The sequence below is a fragment of the Solanum verrucosum genome, unplaced genomic scaffold, assembly GCF_900185275.1.
Source record: "Solanum verrucosum unplaced genomic scaffold, falcon-dt-bn FXZP01000287.1, whole genome shotgun sequence".
Taxonomy (NCBI): domain Eukaryota; kingdom Viridiplantae; phylum Streptophyta; class Magnoliopsida; order Solanales; family Solanaceae; genus Solanum; species Solanum verrucosum.
In genome coordinates, this window is record NW_026020292.1 from 497851 (window position 1) to 525600 (window position 27750).

At 32.2% G+C, this 27750-nt stretch overlaps 4 protein-coding genes and 1 pseudogene across 4 annotated transcripts; 1 reads left to right on the plus strand and 4 right to left on the minus strand.

Annotated features, from left to right (window-relative positions):
• The first annotated feature begins 6 nt into the window (after positions 1-6).
• LOC125834483 (uncharacterized) lies at positions 7-571 on the plus strand. Its single transcript, XM_049513631.1, has 2 exons — positions 7-315; positions 400-571. Exons 1-2 carry the CDS (start codon positions 48-50, stop codon positions 510-512), a joined length of 381 nt encoding a protein of 126 aa, XP_049369588.1. The 5' UTR covers positions 7-47; the 3' UTR covers positions 513-571.
• A 379-nt stretch (positions 572-950) lies between these two features.
• LOC125834491 (B3 domain-containing protein At2g31420-like) lies at positions 951-1837 on the minus strand (annotated as a pseudogene).
• A 3319-nt stretch (positions 1838-5156) lies between these two features.
• Positions 5157-6023, minus strand: LOC125834492 (putative B3 domain-containing protein At2g27410). Its single transcript, XM_049513638.1, has one exon. It carries the CDS (start codon positions 6021-6023, stop codon positions 5157-5159), a length of 867 nt encoding a protein of 288 aa, XP_049369595.1.
• Positions 6024-10442: 4419 nt separating this feature from the next.
• Positions 10443-16882, minus strand: LOC125834493 (disease resistance protein RPV1-like). Its single transcript, XM_049513639.1, has 9 exons — positions 15725-16882; positions 15189-15635; positions 13852-14745; positions 13106-13680; positions 12971-13041; positions 12798-12855; positions 11128-11179; positions 10829-10910; positions 10443-10669 (listed from the first exon to the last, which is right to left on the minus strand). Exons 1-9 carry the CDS (start codon positions 16880-16882, stop codon positions 10443-10445), a joined length of 3564 nt encoding a protein of 1187 aa, XP_049369596.1.
• A 444-nt stretch (positions 16883-17326) lies between these two features.
• LOC125834494 (disease resistance protein RPV1-like) lies at positions 17327-17837 on the minus strand. The gene has a single exon (XM_049513640.1). The coding sequence runs from the start codon at positions 17813-17815 to the stop codon at positions 17327-17329; it is 489 nt and encodes a 162-aa protein (XP_049369597.1). The 5' UTR covers positions 17816-17837.
• Positions 17838-27750: the final 9913 nt, after the last annotated feature.

Genomic DNA, 27750 nt, shown 5'->3' on the forward strand with positions numbered 1-27750 from the left:
GTGACGAGATTAATGTCTCAATAATAGGGTGGAGTTGTACTTTTCAGATGAAAGATTTTGGAGTTAGCCTTGAGTGTGAGACAGTAGAAACAGATCTATCCGTAACATCAAACGAGCTTGCAATTAAAAGTAGTGATCCTAGTGCTTATCTATCTGGACACTGTGTCATGGAAAGTTATATGCCTGTGTATCAGCTAGCATGGAATCATTACTGCTTTTCTCACCCAGACTACTTTTTGTTTAATGGCCACCAAAGGAAACAAGCAGCAATGAGGTTGATTTTGTACCAAAAGTTATTCGAAGATTTTGTGCAGAGTAAGTAGTACAGGTTTAAGGTTTATAAGCTTTCTGTTTCCCACAGTCTTTCTTGTTACTGATCAGTAACATGCTTTCATGAAGGTTCTATAGATGCTGGAACAGAAGATGATAGTGACATTGATATCTATCATGAGAAATATGCTGAGGAGGCTGCCTTGGCAGAACTAGAAGACGACATGGAATGGCCTTGGTAAAGGGCGAGGACTGGAGCAACGAGGGTGCAGCAATCTTAAATATTGGTTTAGTTGGCTATTACATGATTGACAAACTATTAGGTGATAAGCTTCTTATAATGTGTATCTTATAAGGTACACAACATATATCTTCTGGCAAGAGGATTGGACAACCATTATGCGTACAAAACAGAAAAGGTGATGATTTTATCCCATTAAGAGTTATAAATTTAGAGTACAAAACAGAAAAGGTGAACTACCAACAGGCAATAAAGAATCTTATTTCAAAAAGCTATATTTCATACACTTCCATGTATAAAAATAAACTAAAAAGATTCCTGTCAAAACAAACTTACTAATTCTAAACAAAATCTGGCAAACTGCACCAAATATAGCCAACCATGAAATCTTCATGGCAAACTGCACTAAATAAACCAATACATGAAATCAACATTTAAATTATTGTGGAACCAAAACAAGAGCCAGCCATGGAATCAAATGTTGATGAAATGACCACAACTGCACTACCATTCCAGATTTGAGGTTATTCCTTTCTACTACTTGCATCCAGTCGTTCAATAACACATAACTTGAGCTGTTACTCATGTCCCATTTTGCCAAATGAATCTTTGTTTCTTCAAGGGAAGGCTCAATCAAGTTGAACTGAATCCTGTTCTTTTTGTTAGACACAATATCTTTCGTCTCCAATACCATTTTCTGTTATGGTGTCAAGAAATCCTTATCCTCCACTTGGTTGATGGGGATTGACAGACGCATATGCTTATAACTCAAATCTGTATCATAAAGAACTTTCTGAATTACGAGTCTCACTTCAGTAATCTGAACCCCCATTATTGAAATCTTCTCCTTCAACTCATCTGGCAAACCTGGAGAATCAATTATGGTTTAATCTTTCTTCTCTTTTTCGCTCTGTCTTCCTCTTTACTCTGTTTTTCATCCAACAGAATTTCAGTCTTCTTTTTCGCCATGGAAAGGTCTTCATCAACTATTTCGTCTGTTTTGTGTTTAAGAGTGATTCGAATCTCGAGACCCTTTTCCTGTGACGGGATAACAGTAGGAGGCTTCTTTCTTGTGAAAATTTTGCTTCTTTGAGCCCTTGGCAAAAGATAGTAGTAGTGATCAACAGAATGTTCACACATATATGGATTCTTTCTAAAGGCTTCATCTTTCTCATGCTCTTCATCATCCACATATTCGGAATCAGTAATGCACGACTCCTCTTTCGACCCACCACCATCATCTTCCTTTAGTATTCCCATGGAAAAAGAAAATCTCCAGTAACAGAGATAAATGGAAAAACTATTAGAAAGCAATAGCTTCAACATTGGGAATTCTTGATTTCTTGGACACGCTAGTAAATCTTCCAAAAATAATATGCTTATACTTTACCTGTTTCTTTTCACGTAACTTTTTTTCATGGAATACAAAAATTTCTATATATTTTAAGGAATTTTTGCTCGTAAACATTTATGCTCTTAAAATCGTGTTCTTGACCACTAAAATGCACCATCTTTCCGCCTACTCTCCCAACATATTCCCTAACCCCATCAGCTTTAGGGTTGTTTGATACCTGGATACAGTTATGTAAGTATTAGTAATATATCATTGATATATATATAACCATATACAAATCAATTAAAGTCTCATTTGTTTAGTGGAGGTCTGAATGAATGGTTCAGACATTACGCCATTAAATGCATTTATTTCTTCTACTTAAAAATCTCTTAATCGGTCTGAAAAGGTCTGAATGAATCAGAACTATGACACAGTTTTATTCTCATTCAGACTCTTTTTATTCTCATTCAGACTAAAAATACTTTTATTTTCCGAAAAAAAAAAAATATGCTCTATATTGTTTTCTTTTTAAAAAATCCCAGCATCCCTCATTTTCCAACTTTATTAGTTCTCTAAATTATTTCCATTATTTTTTCAATTTTTGTTCTTGCTACTTGTTTATTAAGAATTGAAAAAAAAAATTATTGTAAAATTTTTATTTGATTAAAAAAGCAAAGCAACTTCATAAATATGTGTTGTTGAAATAAGATGATGATATCTTTATAAATTTGTTTAGAATCATTTGAATGTATCATGTTCATTATTTATTTTAGGAAGCGTACATGGACAAACACATTATAGAACATGGAGATGTTTCACCTATTATTTAAGATTAATTTGTGTTGAATTTCTTTGTAATAATTATTTTTAATAATTATAATGTATATATGTAGTCCATGTAGTTTCATTTTATTTTTATCAAACTTAAAATATTTAATTCATAATTCAAACATCTCAACGTTTGTCAAAGAATAGCATTTTTTCTAATATTTTGTTAATGTAATAATTAACTAATCTTTTATCTGAATTATAATATTTATTCTGTTTACATATTAATAAATTATTTATATATTCAGATGTTTAAAAACAAACTGTCTTAATCATTCAGTGTTCAGATCTACCGACAAGATCTTAATCATTCAGATGTGTATTCAGATTCATATGTCTTAATCTTAATGAAAACAAATGAGGCATAAGTTTATAAAATCACACTTTAATCCTAACACTCTGTTTGGATCATTGTTACTCATTGTTTCATAATGTATTGTATTGTACTGTATTGTATATTGTATAGTAGATACAATGTTTGGCTTGACCATATTGTTTGTTGTTGTTTAATAACATTTTAATTGTTTGGTTTGATTGTATCGTACTGTATTGTAATTTAAAATTTTACTAAAATATAGATTTGACTAGAATTAAATAGTATAAGGTAAAGGGTAAAATAGTATTTTGAAATATTATGTAAAGATATAATTAGAAAAAGAAATTAAGTAACAATGGGAACACACCAAATCGGTTGTTCCATAAAATAGGGTGTTTCATTGTTATGTAACAACGAAATTTAACAATACAATATAATACAATACATTTTAAGTAACAATCAAAACAAACATTATAGGTATAGTAACGATATAATACAATACAATGGGTAACAATGATCCAAACAAAGTGTAATTCTCAACTATAACTTATTATTATTACTGTTCACACAATTTTTTAATATCTCTCTATGAAATTGCTCTCGAGTATTAACTATAATTCACCTATTAATTAATATTTGAAAATTAAGAATGAAATTGATGACTAGTTTGAGGATGGAAAAGATAACGAAATAGGGCAAAATTTAAAATTTAAAATAGGAGGGAAACTTTTCAAAATTTTCAATATATTAATATATACAGCCCAAAATTTGTAATTACTCTAATCAAGTCCGCATTTTATTTAATCTCATTTAGCTAAATTAATATCACCAATTTTAATTTCTAGAGTTGAATGATATATACCTTGTACTCATTTCACTCCCGAAACATGAGTGTGCTCCATTTAAGGTTGCCAAGTTGGGGCGGCCCACTCCTATCGAGTCGGTATTTAGACATAATATTGAATTTAAACTGATAGTACAACTCAAAGATAACAACGATCCAAACAAAGGGTAAACAAGCAATGGATCCATCGGTGGAAGATGAAGTTTCAATAAAGGAACATTCAACATTCAGAAATTAATGCAGATCAATTGCTGCCACAATCTTTATTGATTAGCATTAATCTTTGCTGCGAAAATAAATTAATACTTTCTACTCGCAAGCTGCTATTGCTGAATTTCTGTTACAACCATTGTTTCCATTATCGGTAACCAAAATGCAGAAGTTCGTCATTGGATGGAACTGTTTTGTTAGTATTGGGAGCTGAAATACATCATACACCCCTTGCATTGAATGGAACTGTTTCCCCATTGCTCAGTTCAAAAGAAGTATTTTTACACATGTGGTATTTTAGTTCCTATAAAAGCTGCCATACTGCGAGCTTACTCGTGATATTCAAATGGGCCTATTATCGAATGTCAATAATTGTAAATCATGGAAGGTGTTCGATGAAATTCCAGAGAAGTAAGTAGATGCAAAATTTCTTGATAGAAAAAACACTAAGATGAGACCTTTAAAGATGTAGTGTATCCTTTCATGAAAACTGAGACTACTGTTTTGAGGATATCTTGATGGTTATTTTTTTACGGAGAATGGGTGTGGAATTCCAATAAAAAGCATCTTAGGATTTATGGAAGATGCTCCTAACAAAATATGAGCCAGGAAATTGTATTGATCACAATTACATCCCAAATGAGAGCATTGTGTTGAGTCTTATAGCCTCAATCTACAAAATATCTCTTAACACAACCCCATGTGGTTGCAACACCATCACCAAGTCTTTGGGCCAATGGAAAGAAAGAGGTCGAGACTACTGAATCGAGAAAGTTATGCAACACAATCCTTTAAGGCAACTTAATAACACAATGCACATACGGAGCACTGTGTTTATTGTTACCACTGCAGCTGATGATAGATAACATAGTTTCGAGTTCTGTCTTTATGCCTGAGAATCTCCTCTCTAGTTAAGAGTGCAAAACAGAAAAAGTGAAGTACCAACTAAAAGTAAAGGCAATAAAGAATCTTAGTTTAAAAGTTATATTTCATTCAAATTAACTAAAAAGGATATCTGTCAAAAACAAATACTTAAAAGAAGTTTACTATGACACTAATCCTAAACAAAAGTTGGCAAACTGTACTAAATAGTTACACATGAAATCAACGTCTAAATTATTATCGAAAGAGCCAACCATGGAACCAAATCTTGATGAAATGACCACAACTGCACTACCATTCCAGACTTGAGGTTATTCCTTTCTACTACTTGCATCCAGTCATTCAATAACACATAATTTGAGCTGTTACTCATGTCCCATTTTGCCAAATGAATTTTTGTTTGTTCAAGTGAAGGATCAATCAAGTTGAACTGAATCTTGCTCTTCTTGTTAGACACAATATCTCTCGTCTCCAATACCATTTTCTGTTGTGGTGTCAAGAAATCCTTATTCTCCACTTGGTTGACCGGGATTGACAAACGCAGATGCTTATAACTCAAATCTGTATCATAGAGAACTTTCTGAATTACGAGTTTCACTTGAGAAATTTGGACACCCATTCTTGAAATCTTCTCCTTCAACTCATCTGTCAAAACTGGAGGATCAATTATTGGTTTAATCTTTCTTCTCTTTCTCTCTCTGTCTTTCCATTTACTCTGTTTTTCATTGAGCAGAGTTTCAGTCTTTTTCTCTCTATCTTCCAATTTACTCTGTTTTTCATCCAACAGAGTTTGAGTCTTGTTTCTCTCCATGGAAAGGTCTTCATCAACTGCTTGAATTGTTTTACGTTTAAGAGAGATTCGAATATTGAGACCCTTTGTCTGTGACGTTGATTGAGACGGCATAACAGTAGGAGGTTTCTTTCTTCTGAAAATTCTGCTTCTTTTTGCCCTTGGGAGAAGATAGTAGTAGTGATCAACAGAATGTTCACACATAAACGGATTCTTTCTAAAAGCTTCATACTCTTCCACATCTACACATTCGAAATCAGTAATGCACGACTCCTCTTTTGACCCACCATCAACATCGTCTTCCATTAGGAAAAAAGAAGAAATTTTTCAAGAAACAGAGAGAGAGATCAACTGTTAGAACGCAACAGCTTTGATGAATGTAATTAAGAAGATGAATTGTTGATAAAGAGGGTTTATATTGCTGTCCAATCAAAGGGTTTGAGAAACAGGGGATATTTAATTTGTTAACGTTGGGGAGTTCTTGATTTCTTGGACGCGCTAAATTTACACGCTGCTTAACGAGTTTCTAAATATCATTCACTTTTAACTTAAAATCTTCCAAAATAATAATTACTTCATGATTTTGTGTTATTGGATAAATAGAATTTGGACAATGCAAAAGTATATTATAGCTTATAGGCATATTGATGAAAGACATTGTTTTATAAAATATTTCTAAGATTAGCAATTTTTATGCAATTAGTAACAACGATATTACTATTAATTTAGATAATGCTATCAACATTTTAAGAACTAAGTAAAGTTCATCTTTTCTTGAAATTTTCTTATTAGATGTGCTCATCATATTTATAAATTATAACGTAGTTATACAGGATGACCAAGAAATATTAATCTCTATTCTTGGTAAAATACATTTTGTTATTCTAACATCAAGTTCTTGCCTCTGGAAAATTATAGACAAGAAAGATAGTACAAATAATAAATATTTACGTGAATTACAATCTTTAGACTATCTGAAATACAAAGACTTAGTCCTCCAATTCTTCTTCTCATGATCGTCAACTCAAAGGCTTCGTTTGTTCTTGAATTGATGGACTAACTTATTTATTGAATATGATCACGAATGTGGAGCTAAACACCGAGGTATGAAAATGTGTGGATTACTACGTCTACCATAGATGAAGACTTATTGATTTGCGAAAAACTTATGGATCCGCACTGGAGAAGACGGTTTCTTGATATGTAGAGGATTTGTACATCAACACCGGAGAAGAAAACAAACGCATCAAGATTTCAAATTGGATCAAATTTTGAAAAAACAAAAACCATATCACGTATTTAAACCAACATCAAAATAAAATGGACTTGGAACAATGGTAAAGTTGTCTCAGTATGATTTATAAGTTGTCTACATCACACATCTTGAAATGTGGACCTTTGTTGAACCTGCTTATAACATGGGACTGAACTGCCTTTTTACCACGTCATCAGCATAATAACCTTATTAGAGGCTAAAGCTTGTGAAAAATTAAAGTTGATTTTTTGGAGGTACAAAAAATATCTTAGATATTTAGTAGAACTTTCTAGAATTTTGTAAAGTAATATCTTTGATATTTGTACTTAAGAAAAATCTAGATAGTCTAGAATATTAGATACTTGAGGAAGATATTGTAGAAGAGGTTAGAACAATCTAGATTCTTAGTATCTAGAATCATCCCCAACACAACTATAAATAGGGGTGGCATTAGGCATTTGTATGTAACTCAAGAACAACCCAAATCAAATAGTGTTCTTCTATATCAAAGTTTTCTTATTCAAAATATTCCTTCTCCTTTCTAGCTTCTTCTTCCTTAGTTGAATCTTCCGATCTTAGTTAACGATCTTGGGCTAGTAGAAGGTTTCCCGAATTATAAAAAAAAAAAATCTACTATTCTCTACATGGTATCTGAGCCTTCAACTTTCCATATATCTTTCTCAATACTTTCTCCATAAAGGTCACCATCAGCATATATAGCTCCAGGCACTGCATGTTCAGAATTTACTTCCTTAATTTCTTCGATAGAAGCTATCATATGTAACATCCGGCAATGTGAAATAATTGAAGAGGCTTAGAATTGGAAATTTTCATTTTTTTGGAAAGGATTTGAAAATCTGGAAAATTTTGGCTAAGTATGGAAAAGGTGAGTTTTTGGCCAACTTTGATCAGTCGTAACTTCTAGCTCATGACGAGTTAGAAGTATTTCCAGTTATGGTTGCATAGCCCTCGGAACGATCTTTCCAACGCCGCCGAGTTTGCTCAATTCCGAGTTCGTATGAGCGAGTTAGGGCCTTTGAAAGTTGGGCAGTTGACAAGGAAATCGTCCGGGAATCATTAAGGGCATTTTGGTCTTTTCCCTAGCCTTTTATTTTGGTTATATAAATGTGTTAGGCTGATCATTTTGATCAGTTTTACCATTTTAAAAAGAAGTGAGAGTGAGGGTTTTGAGAGAAGAAGAAGAGAAGAAGAAGAGAAGAAGAGGAGATCAAGCAAGGAGATCATCGTGGATTTTCGTCGGGGGTGATCCCTATCAAGGTATGTGAGCTTTTAGTGTTGGGTGATCCTTTCCCCCACACACCTAGCCCCTTTTATTCATTAAGAAAGGTTTGGTTATGTTGTTAAAGTTGTTAGTTGTTGTTGTTGAAATTATAGTTGGTATTGTTGTTGATTGAAATGTTGAGATTCTTGATGATTTGGGACTTGTTTCCGGTTGGGGTTTTGAGTTGTATTCTATTGAATGTTGAGGGATATTATGTTTCTAAGTGATTGGGGCTGGAACCCTGGAGGTTAGAGGATTTAGAGTTGGAGACGTGAAGGAGAAAGTCGGGCAGCTTGCGAGGAGCACGTCCGCGTCGCGGACTTGTTCCCTCTGTGAACAAAATCTTCTCCGCGTCGCGGACAGGACGCGGACTCCACTGTTTTCAGAATTTATGATCAATTAGTTTCTTAAGGTTGGCTGTCCCAAATCATTCCTAAATCATTCCTTAACATCATGAGGTCCTTCCAGGTACCAAATCAAGTCCTTGAATCCATAATTCAATTCAAGAAAGTTAGGATCAAGTCAAGTGAAGTTAGAATGTCAAGTGGAGTTAGAGCCAAGCTTAGAAGTTAAGCAAGTCAAAGCAAGTCCTTAAAGCTTTTCAAGAGTCGTTATTGAACGTCTTAACGTCGTTTCAAGTCTCAAGTTGAGTTAAGAGTATCAAGTCTCAAGTTGAGTTAAGAGTTTCAAGTCAAGTCAAAATTAAAGAGTTTAAGTAAAGTAAGGAGTAAAGAGTCGAGTGCATTTCTCCAAAGTTATTAGGGAACTATGTACTTCCCAAAGAAGTTCTAAATGTTTTTACATTTAAGTAAGAAAGGAGCCATGTTTTCCAAAAGAGCCTTTGGGCTAAGTTTTGAGTAATCGTCTCAATCAAAGAAAGAAGTTATTTTAAAAGCATGAGCCAAAGTATTTTTGGGAGTAGTATTGAGCACCGAATTGGGGACACGAGTTCATATTAACTCGACTCTCCATAAGAACCATGCGCCAACATGGGACTTGACGTATCATTCTTTTTAGATGATCACGTAAGATTAGGCTAGTGGATCCACTAAGCAAAAGTAAGGTCCTATATCGATGGCAAGGTATAGGATGGTCCTTTGGCAACGTGAGGTAAAACGTTGTATCATCACTAAGGCTCGTAGTGGTGGTTGTCGGTTAAAGAACCTCCCACAAAAGCTATATTATGTTTATAAAAGAAAAGTTTAGTTTGTTATCATTTTATCCTTAACGATCTAAGTTGTTTACATCCTTTTACAAGCTTTATATGTATGGCTCGTGTCTTATTGCTCTACTTTGAGTCCAGTTACGTATATGAGTCGTTCAGAGTCAAGGTAAGTGATCTCTTGTTCTCCTTTCAAGCTTAAGTTGTGGTTCAGCTTTTCCAGCTCACATATTCGTACATTCCATGTACTGATGCCAGTTGGCCTGCATCGTCTTATGATGCAGATACAGGTACCCCGGATCAGCATCCTGCACGTCGTTGATCCAGCTGAGCACTCCAGAGTCAGTGGTGAGCCTCTTTGCATTCCGGAGGACTCAATTATTTTGTGTACTTAGTTTTGTTCTATTAGGATGTGCGGGGTCTGTCCCCACATCCATCTCAGTATATTAGAGGCTTCAATAGACAGTCAGACAGTCAGTCAGTCAGTTAGTTGTGAGTCTCTCATCCATGTATATGTATATATATATATATATATATATGTAAATATTCTATTTTGAGGCTCGAGTTGCCCTTTGGGCCATATTTTATTAGTTAAGTTGTTTATGTCTTTGCATGACGTTGAGTTATTCTGTTGAGTTAGGTTTCCGCTGAGTTAAGAAAGCCAGGCGAAGGGTTCGCCTGGGGCCAGCAATGGTCTCCAGGTGCCGGTCCCGCCCAAGGTGTAGGCTCGGGGCGTGACATCATATCACCAGTATGAACATCTTCAAGAGTTTCTTGCTTCATATCAATGACATCAGTGTCTTGCTTCTCCACGTGGTCGACTGCATTATATTTTGATTCCTCGATCCAATCTCTTTCAAGGTTGATAGAAACCATAGCATCTATTGCTGGAGGCTTAGCTACTAAACACTTTCTCCACTCTTCTTATTTTTCTTCAACAACCTTTTGAGCCATATTACTCTCCTTGGCTCGGCAATATCTTTTTATGTGTCCTACATTACCACATTGATAGCATCTGGGAGGCTTCTAACCATAATAGTTAGAAGGCTCTTCCTTCTTTCCAGGCGAGCTTGAATCGCCATAGGATCGAGAGTGCGACATATCTCTTGATTTTCCTTTGAAATTTCTCTTGTTGGCTACAAGAGCATCTCCCTCTCCATCTTTGACAAACACACTAGCTAACTGCTTGACTAGTAATTCCTGTGACGACAACAAATTTTCAAATTCCTCTATCGATGGTTGTTGAGCCCATCCTTGAATCGACGTCACAAATAGAATATATTCAGGTTTTAACCCACGAATGACTATTCTTCTCATTCGTGCTTCAGAAATAGCCTCCTCCGGATTCAATAAACATATTTCAAAACATAAGTTCTTAATCTTTAAAAAATATTTGGAGATAGAAAGATTACCTTGAATGGTGTTAGCCAATTCGTTCTCCAATATCTGCAGCCGAGCTTCATTCTTCTTGTTGAATAAACGATCGAGGGTCCTCTATTTCATGAGCTGATTTACATTTTATAATATGATCAAATAAACTGGAGGAGATTGTCCTCTTCAGAATGAACTCCCCATTCCCATTAATCTACTTCCACTTCTTGTACGCACTATTATTTTCCGGTCCGTCAGTAGGAGGACTTGTGTCATTCCCATTAACAACATCCCACAAATCCTCTCCCACAAGGTATGATCCCATACATGTCTTTCATACCTTGTAATTGGACTGATTCAACAATTTCATCCCCAATTCATTAACACGATCGCTAAAATCCATAAAGACAAACCAGTTGAATCTACCACTAACCCGATCTTGAAATAAAATCCAGAAGTCAACAAATGATTATGGCTTTGATACCATGTAGCGAATAGCAGAAAAAAAGTATAATTTGGGAAACCTTCTGCTAGCCCAAGATCGTTAACTAAGATTGGAAGATTCAACTAAGGAAGAGGAAGCTAGAAAGGAGAAGGAATATTTTGAATAAGAAAACTTTGACATAGAAGAAGACTATTTGATTTGGGTTGTTCTTGAGTAACATACAAATGCCTAATGCCACCCCTATTTATAGTTGTGTAGGGATGATTCTAGATACTAAGAATCTAGATTGTTCTAACCTCTTCTACAAATATCTTCCTCAAGTATCTAGTATTCTAGACTATCTAGATTTTTCTTAAATTGATGGTGTATCCTACTATGGTGTCGAGGCTTCACAAGAAATAGATGACAATATCATCACCAACTCAGATGAAGAGGCTAATACTAATGAAATCTCTCAATATTATGGAGTTGCATCGGAAGAAGCCTGTTCTAAAATTTTGAGCATCGGAGTTCTAAACTTGTCCATCATAGATGTATCTTTAGATAGTACAATTGCAGGGAAGCTAAGAGAAAGGGGGAGTCTAGGAACTCATGAACGAGATAGTTCAGATGGCTCATTCAATAACAGACAATCTTTATCATTTGATAAAGCAAGAAGAGTCTAGAAGAAATTGTTGAGATCTTCACCAAGGTGTGGCTCAAAGCTTCGTTTGAGCTCTTCCACAACAATATGGGGTAGTTTTCAAAAAATCACTCGAAGGGGGAGTATGAAAAATTAAAGTTGATTTTTTGGAGGTACAAAAAATATCTTAGATATTTAGTAGAACTTTCTAGAATTTTGTAGAGTAATATCTTTGATATTTGTACTTAAGAAAAATCTAGATAGTCTAGTATATTAGATACTTGAGGAAGATATTTGTAGAAGAGGTTAGAACAATCTAGATTCTTAGTATCTAGAATCATCCCTACACAACTATAAATAGGGGTGGCATTAGGCATTTGTATGTAACTCAAGAACAATCCAAATCAAATAGTGTTCTTCTATATCAAAGTTTTCTTATTCAAAATATTCCTTCTCCTTTCTAGCTTCTTCTTCCTTAGTTGAATCTTCCGATCTTAGTTAACGATCTTGGGCAAGCAGAAGGTTTCCCGAATTATACTTTTCTTCTGCAATTATCCACAAAGCTAACACTGAAGAGGAAATGATAGAAACCTAGCTAAGTTGGATCTGGAATATTGATCATAACATGCTTAAACAATTTACATGTGGCTAGTTTGTCACAATAGACCACAAATACATAAAACAGAGTTATTAATTACCACTCCAACACAGACTAAGAATTGCAGTTGAAATGAAATTAGTAAGACAAAATAGACTCCAAAGAAGTACGATAGAAATGATCAGTCTGGAAATAACTAGTACTCATACTGAATTACACGCGCTACTGCAAGGGCTTACGTTAGCTTTTCCTCATGGAGTATATCCTCTTAAATTAGAAACGGACTTGATTCAGGCACTACAAATGCAAATTAATGAATAGGACATCAGTTTGACATTGAACCACCTGGGAATGGAACCAGCCTGCATTGATACCCATTCACTACTCCTTTTTGAAGAACCACCTGCAAATGTAGTGGATTACCTATGATACTGATAAAATAGGAACCTACTTCCCAATGAAAATAAAATATAATGAGTGGTCAGTCATAATAATTTAAGAAAACCTTAGCTCCACACCAGCATCAAGGTAATGACCAAGTTTTATCCTCCTCCACTCCAGATATAATAGAAGTCCATAGACATTCTGGCTAATCGTAGGGAGACATTTCGTCAGGAAAATCTTCAGAATTATCACCAAACAAGAATTCATACCAGCCCGTTGAATTCCATCCATAAATGGAACAATTTTGTTGAACATCAAAGTCATGATGACAGAGGAAGTAGGAGCCTTGAACCTGATATGCAGAGATATCCACCCCATTAATGAGATGGCGTGAAGGAGGAGATGATGTATTACATCTCAAATTGTTGTCATTTTGCTTATAGACAATGTGGACGCCAAATTCCTTCAACCGAGCACCAGCAAATAGAGTCACTGAAATGCTCATAGAGTCTCCAGTATCCAAGTGATCTCCTATTTCCCAATGGCATAGCCATGTGATATCCTCACCATTATCTGGAAGACCCTTAAATGTTGGACTGTATGTCCATCTCAGATCCTTGGTCTTATTTGCTACTCTGACATGAAACTCATTCCAAAATTTATTTCTCCTTGTACAATAGGATGTGCTCGCATTCCCATAGATAACATATAAGTTCAAACCCTGAATGTCATAATTAGGCACATCAAAACTAATTGAGGACGACCCTGTAGAATTGTAGCTTAACCCGTCTGGAAGCTCACTTCCATGAAAAGAAATGCTGAATATACCAAATTCAGAGAGGCCCTGCATATTAAACACAAATATATATACATCATGTGGAGACGAAAGGAGATTATGTTTTATCCAACCAAATCTTGGTATCTTACTTCCACTATAAGTATGACAGAAGAAAGAAACTCATATTTCTTAACCAAATATGAAATATAAATGGGACTTGTAGGAGATGGAGTAAACCTGTATAGGACCTTTCCATCTTGTAAGAGTCAGACTGTTGTAGAGATCCACTATCATGTCACTCAAGTTGGGTAATCCCAGAACACTGATTAAATCAACATCAAATGAAGAAATACATTTTAGCTGGAACATTTCCTGAACCTCAATAAGTTTATTGCAAGATAATCCAAGAAAATTCAATGTTGTCAATAAATTTGGTAAATTGTGTATCCGTTGGAGTGACCTGCATTGCCAAGTACTCAAGATTTTCACACTGGCTGGGATCTCTGGAAGATATTCAAGTTGTTCACAATTTTCCAACTCAAGTTTCCTGAGATTGGTAAGCCTCTTGATGCTTTCTGGTAGACTGTAAATTGGATTCTCACTTAAAAACAAATTCTGCAGCATGGAGAAATCACCAAGCTCCTCTGGAATCAAATCACTTGATAGACCACATCCAATAAGACTTAAGGTTACTAGTGTATGAGATACTGTAGTTAACAGGATTCCAGGAGATTTTCTTGGGCTTGAGACTGAAGAGCACATCAATAAATGCTTCTTACTTACGGAAGTAGAAACTTCATCGTTAGCAGTTCCACCGGCATCAAGCTCTAGCAATGACTGCATCTTATTCAGCTCTAATGAAGACCATACAAGTTTTGAGCAACCATACAGAATTATCTTCTCGAGGGAATGAAGATTACTAATACATCTGGGAAGCTTCCTTAGACTTTGGCAGCCTCTTACGTTCAAAATGAGGAGTCTCTTTAGTCCCCCAATCGATTTATCAATCTCAATCAACCTAGTGCAGTACTTGAGAATTATCCTCTCGAGATTTGGGAGCTTTGAAAAGTCAGGGGTGCAAGACAGACCTTCTGAATGACTGAGATTCAGAATCCTCAACGCACTGAGAACCTGTAAGAGAAACAAATAAAAATCAGTATTTGACTCATCTATCAATCTTTAAACAATCAACCACTCAAAGGAGTTAGAGAAAAAGGGAAAACAATTCATAAGAATGTTGAGTCTTAGACATGGTAGTGACTAAATAATTACAATAGTTTGTTGCTCAAAGAAACTACAAACTCTCTATAAAAAGGACTTGTGCAAGGAACACGTTTTCAAGGCAGAGAGAATACACATTGTGTAAACTAGAACATTCTGGTCAAATTGACAATCCAGAGAAACAAAAAAACAATGTCCATTATTATCTCCTAAAAGCAGACATGATATCATGCAGCCTTCACTTCAGAAACTAGATGTTCAGTCAGGTAGGCGGGATTATTAATACAATATAACAACTTCTGCTTGTTGAATATAATAAGTTTCGTTATATTTGGAGTTTGTGCCATATTTACCTTGTTTCCTTGGAAGAGATGATGCAATCTACTATGGCGCATTTCCAGGGCCACCACTTTCTCCAAAGGTAAGCCATCAGGTAAACATTTATATGGGAATTTGTGCCAGCACAACCACCTCAACGACCTCGGGAATTCCTTGTAATTTCCTTTAACTGCTAAATTGTCAAGTTGCAGCAGTTTTAATTTGCGCATACCAGAAAAGGCATCAGTATTGATGCTGTCCACCTTCTTTGATTCAGAGTTTTTATTATTAGAACCATAAAGGAGAACTTTACGAGGCTGTGGTTGCCGTGGTGGATCATTTTGGCGTGACAGTCTTATTTTCCTCATTATATTGGCACATTCCTGCAAGTACTCCTGTGTTGTTGGATAATGGAAGCTCCTTGGTGGCTTATCTTTCTCTGCACAAGACCTAAGGTTCAGGCCTTGAATTATATCTGAACCCTGATGTAAACATAAACTGATCAATTGATTTGTGAAACAACATATATAAAACTAGATTTGCAAAAGTAAATGAAGATGAATTATCTTACATTTTTTTCTTTCAAAACTTTAAATGAGTCCTTGTAATGCCACAATCTACTCCGTCTTTCAGGATACTTAGGTGATTCTTGACGTATAATTTCTCGTCCCATATCTCTAACTAATGGATGCATCATCAGTCTACCATATTCATCAATTTTTAACAAGAATATATCTTGGAGATTCTGAATCCCAACCATTGAATAATATCCACATGCATCAAGTATAGTGACAACGTGGTCTACATTCTTTCCAAGAAAGAAGCAGGCAATGTCAAGGAATAGGCTTTTGTCATGATCATCTTGTATAAAGGCGAAACTAATCTGCAATTTCTTGGATACTTGACTATTAGGAATTACCTCTAGTTTCTTCAGTGTACTTTCCCATACATCTAGACTTTTACCAGAGAGAGAAGAACCCAAAACTTGTAAAGCTAGAGGACATCCAATACAGTATTCTATAATCCTTCTCAAGAACTTGGTGTAATGCTCGACTGGATGGCCTTGTCCGAATGCATGCCAACTAAATAGTTCAACGGATTCATCTTTGTTCAGTTTCTGAACATGATCAATCAATTCAATTTCACAAGCCCTCAGTAACTCTATCTGCCTAGTTGTCACTATAATTTTACTACCTGAATAAAAGCAATCTCGCATTCCAACGATAGCAGCTAACTGTTCCACTTCATCAATATCATCCAGCACAACGAGAACCCTCTTACCATAAACAGCACTTTTGATCTGATTGATTCCATCTTCAACACTCTGAATGTCAATCTTCCTCCCATCAAGAATATCAGAAAGAAATTGTTTCTGCAGATAAATTAGTCCATCGGTAGACTCGGAAAAATCTCTCACATTGTAGAGGAAGCTGCTTCTTTCAAAATTTTCAAAGTTAGAGTTAAATGCATATTTGGCGATTGTTGTCTTCCCTATACCACCCATACCACAAATGCCCCAAATACCAACATCATCTGTTTTATGTTGCAACCACAAGCAAATATTGTTAACCCGAAAATGTATACCAATTAGGTAAGGAGCAACACTGAGGATTGAACGGTTTACTTTATTTTCAGTAACTTTCACAAGTTTCTCTATAAATCTCAACTCATCAGTCCTACAATAAAGATCAAAGTGGAACAAACAAAACCAGAAATGTTGGTTAGTCATATGTGTTACGGTTGACAAACAGATTAACTATGCCTGATATTAATTTGGCTACTCTGACAATGAGTATTTACTCAAGCTTAGGTTTTGTATGTCTGTTTTCACTTAAGTGAGTAACGTTTTCGGTTATTGCACTATTTTGTTGAAGCAAGCATTGTGTATCCATTGTTTGATGTTAGGCATGGCAAGCCTAATAATGGAAGTTCAATTGACAGCCATCTACAAGGAAAATTCAGCCATCTAAAGTTTTAACAAGAGATCATAGTTTTGTTCAAAAGCAAAAGTCAAAGTCTCACTCCCGGTAAGCTTCTACTTTTTATTTGTTTCGTCCAGAAGACGTTTCTATTGTTTCCATATGCTCGCATCTTATACGTTGTTCATCATTTGGTACCAACATGGGTAAGAGAGATGAGAAAAATAGAAAAGAGAAAGAGAAGATGAATGAAATTACTCTTGATCTGAATTCTGTAAAACCATCCCATTCCCACGTTGATCAGCCACTTCCCTGAGTGCTGCCCTCCACCGTTTGATCTTCTCGATCCACTCCTCTTTACCTTCATCAGTTTGTTCCATTATTCGTTGTTCATAACTAGCAAATGCAGTAGCAAAGCTCCCCATTTGCTTTCCAACATCGAGCGGATCCACATAGTAGAAAACTGGCAATATAGCATGTCCTCTTTTCCTCTTGTTTTCAAGAATCATGACAAGCTCATCAAGGCACCAACTAGATGTTGCATAATTTTTTGACAAGACGATAATTGAACTCTTTGAGCTATGAATTGCTTTATCCAATTCAGATTTAATATCTTCCCCTCTTTCAATTTCATTATCATCTCTGAATGTTCGATAACCCTCATCCACCAAAGCTTTGTAAAGCTGATCAGTGAAAGTCTTACGAGTATCCTCGCCTCTAAAACTCATGAACACATCGTACATACATCGGGACCTGAAATTTGAGGCTTCCATCTTGAGATCACTCTTGCTGAAAAGAGATTCTCTTCTGAAAATATGAAAGTTAATTTCATTGAGCACTAGTCCAAAAAGTTCATTTGGCCGGCCTACTCAAGTTATTGGAATGCAACATATTAAAATCTAAAAGTTAAGAATAAACTATTGATAGGGGTCCCCAGAAGTCCAACAAAATAAGTAGCAAGCTGACTTGAAGTCTACAATAAAGGATTAAACTAATATGAATTATGCAATACATCATAGAAAGCAAATGGATTTAGAAAGAAAAAAGATTAAGTAGGCATGTACAACGACTCTCTCCAAAACAGCGCGATCATGACTTTCTTCTTCAAGGCATACAGATTCCAGTCCAAAATAAACTAACATGATTTGTAGTGTAGTGTGTTGAATGAATCTTGCAAGAGAATAAAACCTTCTCTTTTTGTATGTATTCCTCAAACATTGAAGATAGATTTATATAGAGAAATTGTTTGTTTCATTAATATATAATCCATGAAATGTGAGTTTTTCATTGCTAGCTGCAAGCTCATGTTTACATGTACATGGTATTTTATTCTGAAAATGGTGGAGCTAAATGAATTGTTCTTTGGACAAGTACACTCACAAACTATTACTCACTCCATCCCAATTTATGTCACACATTTCAGGTATTGAGATTCAAACAAGTTTATTTTTTACCGTAAATTTTCATATATTTTTTAAATATTTTGGTTTGTCAATTACTATGACTTATAGTACTTTTTGTGTAGTTTTGGATATATAAATTTCATTTCAAAAAAATTGAAGATTTCATGTGCACATTTTTGATCAAACTTAAACTGATTGACTCTCGAAAAACGAAATGTGTCACGTTAGGACGGAGGGAGTACAACTTACTTCACAGCTTTCATCCAAAAAAAAATTGGTATTTTTAAACGGGCAATTGAAAAATGTCAAAAGTATAGTATATATTTCCACAAGTCATGCCCAGGGTAAATGACTACATTTCGTTCTTGAATAATAATAATAATCAAGTAAAGGGAAATAGCGACAAGTAATAATATTTTATTTCAATAATCCTCTCATTCTTCTCCACGATCGTCAATTCAAGAGTTAGCATATTGGGTTATGATTCGCATTTTAGCCCAATCCATTTCAATTCAAGTAGTTCTTGGGCGGATCAATAACATGCTTAACTAAATCTATTTTGACCCATTCAAATTCAGTTCAATTTGTCTGTTTGTCAACTCTAAATGATATCTCTCTTAGAGCTAGGCTAAGGGTGAATGAATTTTTCGGATTCTTGACAGTTCCTCGATTACACCCTTATATGTGTCCACATTTGCTTATTTAAGGAGTAAATGAGTTCAATCCACGCTAAATACTTCTCTCTCTTTCGTTCTATACCCGTTTTCTTTGATTGAACTTAAAACTTTTTTGTCATGCATGAACCCGGTTCACATGGGAAGCACTTGATTACAAGCTGATGTACAAATTTAGACAAGGATTGAAGTTGTTGGGTAAGTTATTTGCAAGTTGCTTATCCAAGAAATTATGTATTAAATGAAAATGGGAAAAGGGACAAATATACCCCCGAACTTTCAAAAATGGTATGTCAATACCCTTCATCATTTCGTCCATCAAAGCCCTTGCCGTCCAATAATCAATACATATTTACCCCTCCCACTAACGGAACACTTATTGTGTACACGTGGTGCAATCTTACGCCACAACCCGAATTGACCAATTTTTTAATCCAAATTTCAAAACCCACCCATAACCCATTTAACCCACCCGATTTACCCACAAATAAACTCTCTAAAATCCTAAAGAAAAATGGAAATCCTTATTGAATTCATCAACATGAACCCTAATAGTATCCTTATCAACATTAACATCATTTTTAATCTTCTTCGCATTTTAGTAATCCACATACGGCACCGCCGACCACGGCAGCGGAGGTGGCGACGGAGGCTAAGGATAAGGATTTCGGGAAGGAGGAGTTAGTAAAGGATAAGGATTTCGGGAAAGAGGAGGTGTTGTAGAAGCTGCAGGTAAGGAGTAGGTTGGGTGGGGAGGTGGTGGGGGAAGGGTAGGAAAGGGCGGAGCAATAGAAGAAGACGGCGGCGGAGGAGGAGAGTGGTGGAGGTGATGATTTTGATGCCTTTTACTCCATGAAATTTCCATTTTTTCTTCCTTGCAGAAACTAGAGGAGCAGTAGTAGAAGAATTTTGAAGAAATCAACCGAAGAATTAGAGAAGAAGAATGATGGAAAATATGGGACCCATGTTGTTAAGGGAAATTGATTAGGAAGTTAAGTTGTTGAAAAAATAATTTCAAAAATTAAGTTTTACCAAAACAATTCATTAATTAATAGGAGTATTACAATAAAATTCCTATTACAATCATATTTTTTAAAATGTGTGTAAAGTTTAACATAAATAAATAATTTTTAGGATTTTTCTTTAGGATTTCAAAGAGTTTATTTGTGGGTAAATCGGGTGGGTTAAATGGGTTGTGGGTGGATTTTGAAATTTGGGTTAAAAAATTGGTCAATTCGGGTTGTGGCGTAGGATTGCGACACGTGTACACAATGAGTGTTCCGTTAGTGGGAGGGGTAAATGTGTACTGATTATTGGACGGCAAGGGCTCTAGTGGACGAAAAGTATAACGGAGGGTATTGACATGCCATTTTCGAAAGTTCGGGGGTATATTTGTCCCTTTTCCCAATGAAAATTCACAATAAATGTATTTATAGTATAAATGCATTCCCTTTTTAAAAATAAATAAATAAGATCCATTAGATAATTGAGAGGCACATGGCAAAATTATAAGGGTTTACACTTTCATGAGATGGAATTATATGGATTTTGTTGATTAATTGCCTCTAGTAACTAACTAGTCAATAGAAGTTGCTGGATTTTCGCCAACTTTTTAGCCATCTTCAGCATTTTAAGTTAGTTATTGGCTTTTAGGCGTTAAGTTGCTATTTTTAAGAGTTTGTTTATCATGGAATCATGTGCAAAGTAGTTGCTTAGATATAGGCTTTAGTTATTGCATTTTTTCTATATTTAAACATCATTTCAGTTCAATTAATTAAAATCATCTTTCCACCAGAAAATATTTCTTCTCTTCTTCTTGCCTTTATTTCTACTAGTTTCTAAGCATGTGTGTTGCACGTGTATTCCATGTTAATGACTACAACTTCTTAAAATTACCATAATTTTATTTCTTAACTCTTCCAAATAGATCATTGTTCTCAATTACATTTACTTAAACCATTTGCCTAAAGACAAGTGTATTTTTCTAAAAAAATAATAAAGGACAAATTACTTAACTACACTCCTTTACTTACCTTAATATCCATTTATCCCTACTTATTTCAAAAATTTCAAAAATCTCTTATTTACCTATGTATCCCGCATGTATCCCGTGCACAACGCTATGTATCCCGCTATGTGGAATGTATCAAACGCTATGTATCCCGTGCACAACGCTATGTATCCCGCAAAATCCCGTGCACAACATTATGTATCCCGCTATGTGGAATGTATAAAACCTAATGTATCCCGTGCACAACGCTATGTATCCCGCTATGTGGAATGTATCAAACCTAATGTATCCCGTGCACAACGCTATGTATCCCGCAAACATCATTTTTAAGGGATTTTTGGTAAATAGAAAACTAGAAGGGATATGATGTTATTTAGTACTTATAATATGTGGTTCCTATAATTTATACAATAATAAAATGATAGACACAATTGTGTTATTTCGAATATATATATATATATATATATATATATATATATATATATATATATATATATAGGTATAAATGGCCATGATCTTGATATTTTCAACATAACCTTGCAAATCTTTCTACTGAAGCTTTAGACACTTCTCCGAAAAATAACATATACCTTCTAATTAAGAAGAGAATGAAAGAGACATCAATATTCTCTTTGCATAACTAAAGTAGAAACACTATGTTTGCTATATATATATATAATGTTTTTTGATTTGGTAATGACGCGTAGTTTTGACTTACAAAAAATAAAGAAACTAAAAGTACAAGGAGAACATCTGAATTTGTAAAAATAAAGATACTATTTGCTAATATAGTAAAAGACTTATAATTTCATCGATAGTTCCACATAAACATTGTATACCTTCAAATCAATCAATATTGTGTGAATGTGTTTCGCTCTAACAAGGAAACTTATCACGCGCAATTCTTATTCCAACTTCTAACATTTGTGCATGCTTCCCTTACTGTTTTTTTTTTTCTGCATAACAAAGAAGAAAACCAAAATGATTATATTACAGAAAAATTGCTAAAAAATATTCAGATGTAAACCCTTTCTCCCTTTTTATACTTTTTTTTGGTTGGTATTTCTTTATTGAATTTTAATTACTTATTGACCTTTTGAATTCTCCAGATTATAGACATAGAGGTTAGCTACGTAAGTTTAGTTAATGCAGTAATAGTTTATGAAGGATTAATTTAATTTTTTATTTTTTTTAAGAAAGCCAACAATCTTATTTGAAGCAGTATTAAGAGCCCATATGAACAGGTTTCATATTTATTGCCATCTAAATGACTATCACTTTTTTTTTCTTCTCATTTACTGCGTTTTCTTAATTCTTTGAAATTTGTTTTAAGATTTTTTAAATTCTTTGTAGAATGTATATATATATTGCACACAAATGTTTTAGAAATAATGAAAGCTTGAAGTGCAAAATGAACGTTCAATATTTGATAGACAAAATGGTGTTTTAAATTTCAATTTTGTGGCTTCCCATTTATAAAAAAAAAAAAAAAAAATATATATATATATATAATAGTATAATAATATGATATGATTACTATTTGATGTTTTATTAATTAAATGTTTTATAACTTTTTTTAATTAGCATAGGGGTAATATGGTAATTCAACTTTGCATATTGGAGCTTTCCACTTATAATAATACTAGATATGGGACCCCGTGCTAGCACGGGGCCCAATATATGTTACTGTTTCAGTTTCAATTTCAATTTATGTGATACATGCATATGAAATTTGAACTTGATCAATTTTTTAGTATGTTTTTATATATTTTAAGTTGCTAATTAAATTTATTTAGAGTATGTTTTACGTAAATATATTATAAATCACAATAATTAACAAGTTAATATAAAAAAAAAAACTTATAAAAAATTCATTGACTTTTGAAATTTCATTTGTATCACACAAATCAGGACAAAGCGAGTAATATATATGAAAATTACATAAAATGTACTATAACTCACAATAATTAGCAACTTAAAATATCTATATATCTATATTTCTCCCAATTTATGTGGTATAGATGAAATTTTGAAAGTTAACAAAAACTTTTTATATGTTTTCAAATATTTTAAGCTATTAATTATTATGATTGATAATACTTTTTACATAAAAAATTTATTTATATAAAGTATAAAAGAAAAAAGTTAAAAAAAAAGGAAACATAAATGTCAACACGAGTCCAATCTATGTTAATTTTTATGTTTTAATTATTGTAATACCGATTGAATTTGGAGAGCCAACTAAATTTTTTTAAAGGACTTTTTTTATAAATTTGAAGTTGTTAATTATTATAATTTATAATATTTTTATTTATTTTAAACCAATCTATGTTTCTCTCTGTCTCAATTACATGACACATATGGAATTTGGAGAGTCAACTAAAATTTTAAAATATGTTAAGTTGTTAATTATTATACCTTATAGTACTATTACGTGATTTTCAAATAAAATATGTAATTTTTTTTATTTCAATTTATGTGTCATTGATATAATTACATATATTAAGTAATAAAGAATTAATGTCTAAATTATGTGACACCTATGAATTTTGGAGTGTAAATCAAATTAGTTATATGATTTTAAAAAAATAAAGCGGTTAACTATTACAATTTATAATACTTTTTATATATTTTTTAAATGATATATATATATATCTTTATGATAATGATATTAGTATTATAATAAATTAAATTTTATTATTTTTAAATTTATGATCTCAATTGTCAGCCTATACCACATTATAAAATGTTCCAAAGTAGATATCAAATTTACAAAAATATCGATGCTAGATAAACTAATAAAATAACATCTAAGGGCATGGGCATCTCTCTATGGCCAGTATTTCTATTAATCTTTTTTCTCATTTTTTTGACATTTAATCTTTGTTTTGTATTTTTTATTTGTATTTAAAAAAAAAAGTATTTATGTCATACCCAATTAATTATGCCCTTTATAACATCCATTACACTAATATAGATTTAAGTAAATGGAAATGAAAGATGAAAAGATAAAAACTATTCATTTTTCATAACTGTTTATAATTATTTAGCCTATAAAATAAATAAAAATAGTTGAGCATTTGTAACAAATAAGAACAAATTTCTTCACTTTGGCTCTTCTTCTTCTGACGATGATGATTAATATATGGTATCAACTTCTGTCGCTAAGATGTCCATCAAATTTCTAGGTGATGTGACTTTTTTAACAAAAGAGAAAGAGAGAATATTTCATGATTCTTGTGAAGACATTGATGTAAAGAAAGAGATCATGTAACAAAAGTTTCTCTTCAAAATAAAAGACTTTTTGAAAAAATGTTTATTCCTCCTACAAGGAGAGAAAATTCATTATGGTTGAAAAATTTATAAGAAGGCTGATTAGTGTTTCAAAGGGTAAGAAAAATTATTTGGAGAAAAAATCATTCTATTTATGAAATTCGTATCAAATTAGGAGGAGAACAAGCAAAAATTTATTTTGTGATTTGAAAAGAGAGAAAATTAGATATTATTTCTTTTAACCTCATTATTCTTCTAATTTCTTTCTTCTTTTATTTTGTCTTGATTTTTTGTATCTTTAATTAAAGTTTTTTTTTCTTATTTATCTTTAATTAAAGTTTATATATATTTTCTTAAAAAAGAATTTAAAAAGATGATCATATTTAGTTCCTTTCCTCATCAATGCTATTAATCTCATAATTAGTGTTACTTATATTATTTTCTTAATTACTTTTTTTTCCTTTCTTTTAATTATTTATTTGAAGAAATTAGTTATTATAACTTTATAAGAATTGCACATGTATTTTTACATAATTGATTTGTCATTTTTAAAATTTTTGGATCATTCTTCATCTTAAAGTTTCTATCTATATGTAATAATAAAGCTAAAATAGAAAATGTGGGGTGACACCTTCTTAGCAATAGCTACTTATTTATTCTTATCAATGTTTCTGAGATTTTTTGTTATTTTTTCCTTAAAATAATTGTTGCCTAGATTTTTAGTTTTAGTTTTATTTTTTTAGCATTTTCTAATTTTAAAAGACTGAAAAAATTATAAAATATAAAAAATGATTTATTTAACTCCTATCATCATCAATATTATTATTAATTTCTTTTACTTCTTTCCTTAATCTTCATTTCATCATTAATGTAATTTATATCATTTTCTTATATATATATATATATATATATATATATTTGTGACATTTCTTAGAAGTTAGGATTACTATTTATTTAATTTCTAAATATTTTGAATTCTTTTGTCATACTAAATACAACATGTTTTATTATAATTACGTTCAATATATTAATCAATATGTTGTACGAATGAAAAGAAAATTATCATTTCACAAAAACAAAGGTTAAAATATAATTTATTATGATTAAGGAAAGATAAAAAATATTATTCCAATATCCATAACCATATTTAATACATTAGAAATTAATTGAAAAGTTGTAAATGGAAAAGGAATCATTATTTTTAAATTTTTGGATCATTTCTTCTTCTAAAAGTTTCTATCCATATGTAACAATAAAGTTAAAATAGAAAATGTAGTGACATCATTCTTAGTAATAGAAACTTATTTATTCTTATCAATTTTTTCTGACAACTTTGGTTATATTTTTCTTTAAAATAATTATTGCCTCGATTTTTATTTTTATTTTTAACATTTATTTTTAATTTTAAAAGATCTAAAAATTTATGTTAAAAATTTAAATAATAGAAAAAATAATTTATTTAACTTTTATCATCATCAATACTCCTAATTTATTTGACGTTTTTTCTTAATCTGCATCTCATCATTAATGTTATTTATATAATTTTCTTAAATCACTTATTTTTTCTTTTTTAACTCTTTTATATATATAAAGTTGGATATGTAAATGATGATGTGACATTTCTTAGAAGCTAAGATTACTATTTATCTAATTTCTAAAAAATTTGAGTTCTTTTGTCATACTAAATACAATATGTTTTATTATAACTACATTCAATATAGTAAACAATATGTTCTAGGAATTAAAACAAAATTATCATTTCAGAAAAATAATGTAAAATTATAATTTTATTATGATTAAGGAAAGATAAAGATATTATTTCAATATCCCATAACCACATTCAATACATTAGAAATTAATTGGATATAATTGTAAATGGAAAATGAATCACCATTTAAGGAAAATAAATGTTTGCAATACCATAATAATTAAGGAGAGAGTAAGGTATTATTTTAATATCCTAATTCGGAACTTTTAATCTACTACTCAATTAAAAAGAAAATGCATTTAATAACATTAAAAAGTTATTAGTTTAATATTTTTTGTCATTCTACTAATTCAATTCAATCAAATTTAATTTTAAAGATAAAATAACAGCTCTATTTTAATTATTATCAATATATTTCAAAAAATTATCGTGAAAAGGCTTTTCTTGCACCTTATTTTAATTTTCATATACTATTATTATTTTTTCTGTCATTTTTCAATGATTTTTTATTTCGATTTAAAATTTAATGTTTATTCTTAAAACTCTAATGGTACAAATTAAGGTGGAGTAGAATATAATAAATGATGATTCTTCTACTAAATAAGAAGATATAACGAAATTGAAAGGGTGAAATTTTTTTTTTAAATGGATAGGAAATTCTATTAAGGTATCATTACGTCATTATTCAATATATTTTTAATATAAATTTCATTTGTTGATGCATTTGTTTAGTACTCCTTCTGTCCCTAATTACTTGTTCACTTTTCCTTTTATAGTTGTCTCTAATTACTTGTCCATTTTGACAAATCAAGAAAGAACAATATTTTTTACCTATTATACCCTCAATTAAATGACTAATTACTTTGAAAATTGCAAAACTTTTCATCTACTTCATAATTAATAGGGGTAAAATGATAACCTCACTATGTCATTAATTGATTTCTTAATAAATGTGTCAATTTAAAAGTGGACAGGTAATTAGGAACAGAGGGAGTATTATAGTGTTATTTCACATTACGAGATATTTCTTAGACATTTAAGGAGAATGGTACACCGGAATATATATTATGGATCAACTTCATGCAATGGAAGAATTTGTTATTAGCAAATATAGTTTAACTTATTTGATAAAAAATATATTCTTCCTCATTTAATAGGTGTAAAATTTGTCAAGCTTTTTTTTTTTCACAATCTTCATACTATTAAAACAACTAATAATATTACGATTAAACAATAGAGTAAATATAAAATTAATCAAAAATATTTAATTTTAATGCTCGCGCGAAGTGCGGCCAAGTTCTCTAATTTAAAACAAAAAGGTAAAATTTAAATGGGTCTACAATAGAATTCCTAGAAATTTGACTTGAAAAATTATGTTAAAAATGAAAAATAAAAAGTGAAATAAATTTAATTGAGAGTTATCCTTTGTCTGTCCCATTTTATGTGACACTTTTTATTTCTCGAGAATCAAATAGTTTAAGTTTGACCATAAATTTGCGTATGGTATCTTCAATTTTTTTAAATGAAATTTATATATTTGTAAACTACGTAAAAATCAAAATATTATAATTCATAATAATTATAATTCAAAATATTTTAAAGATGTATG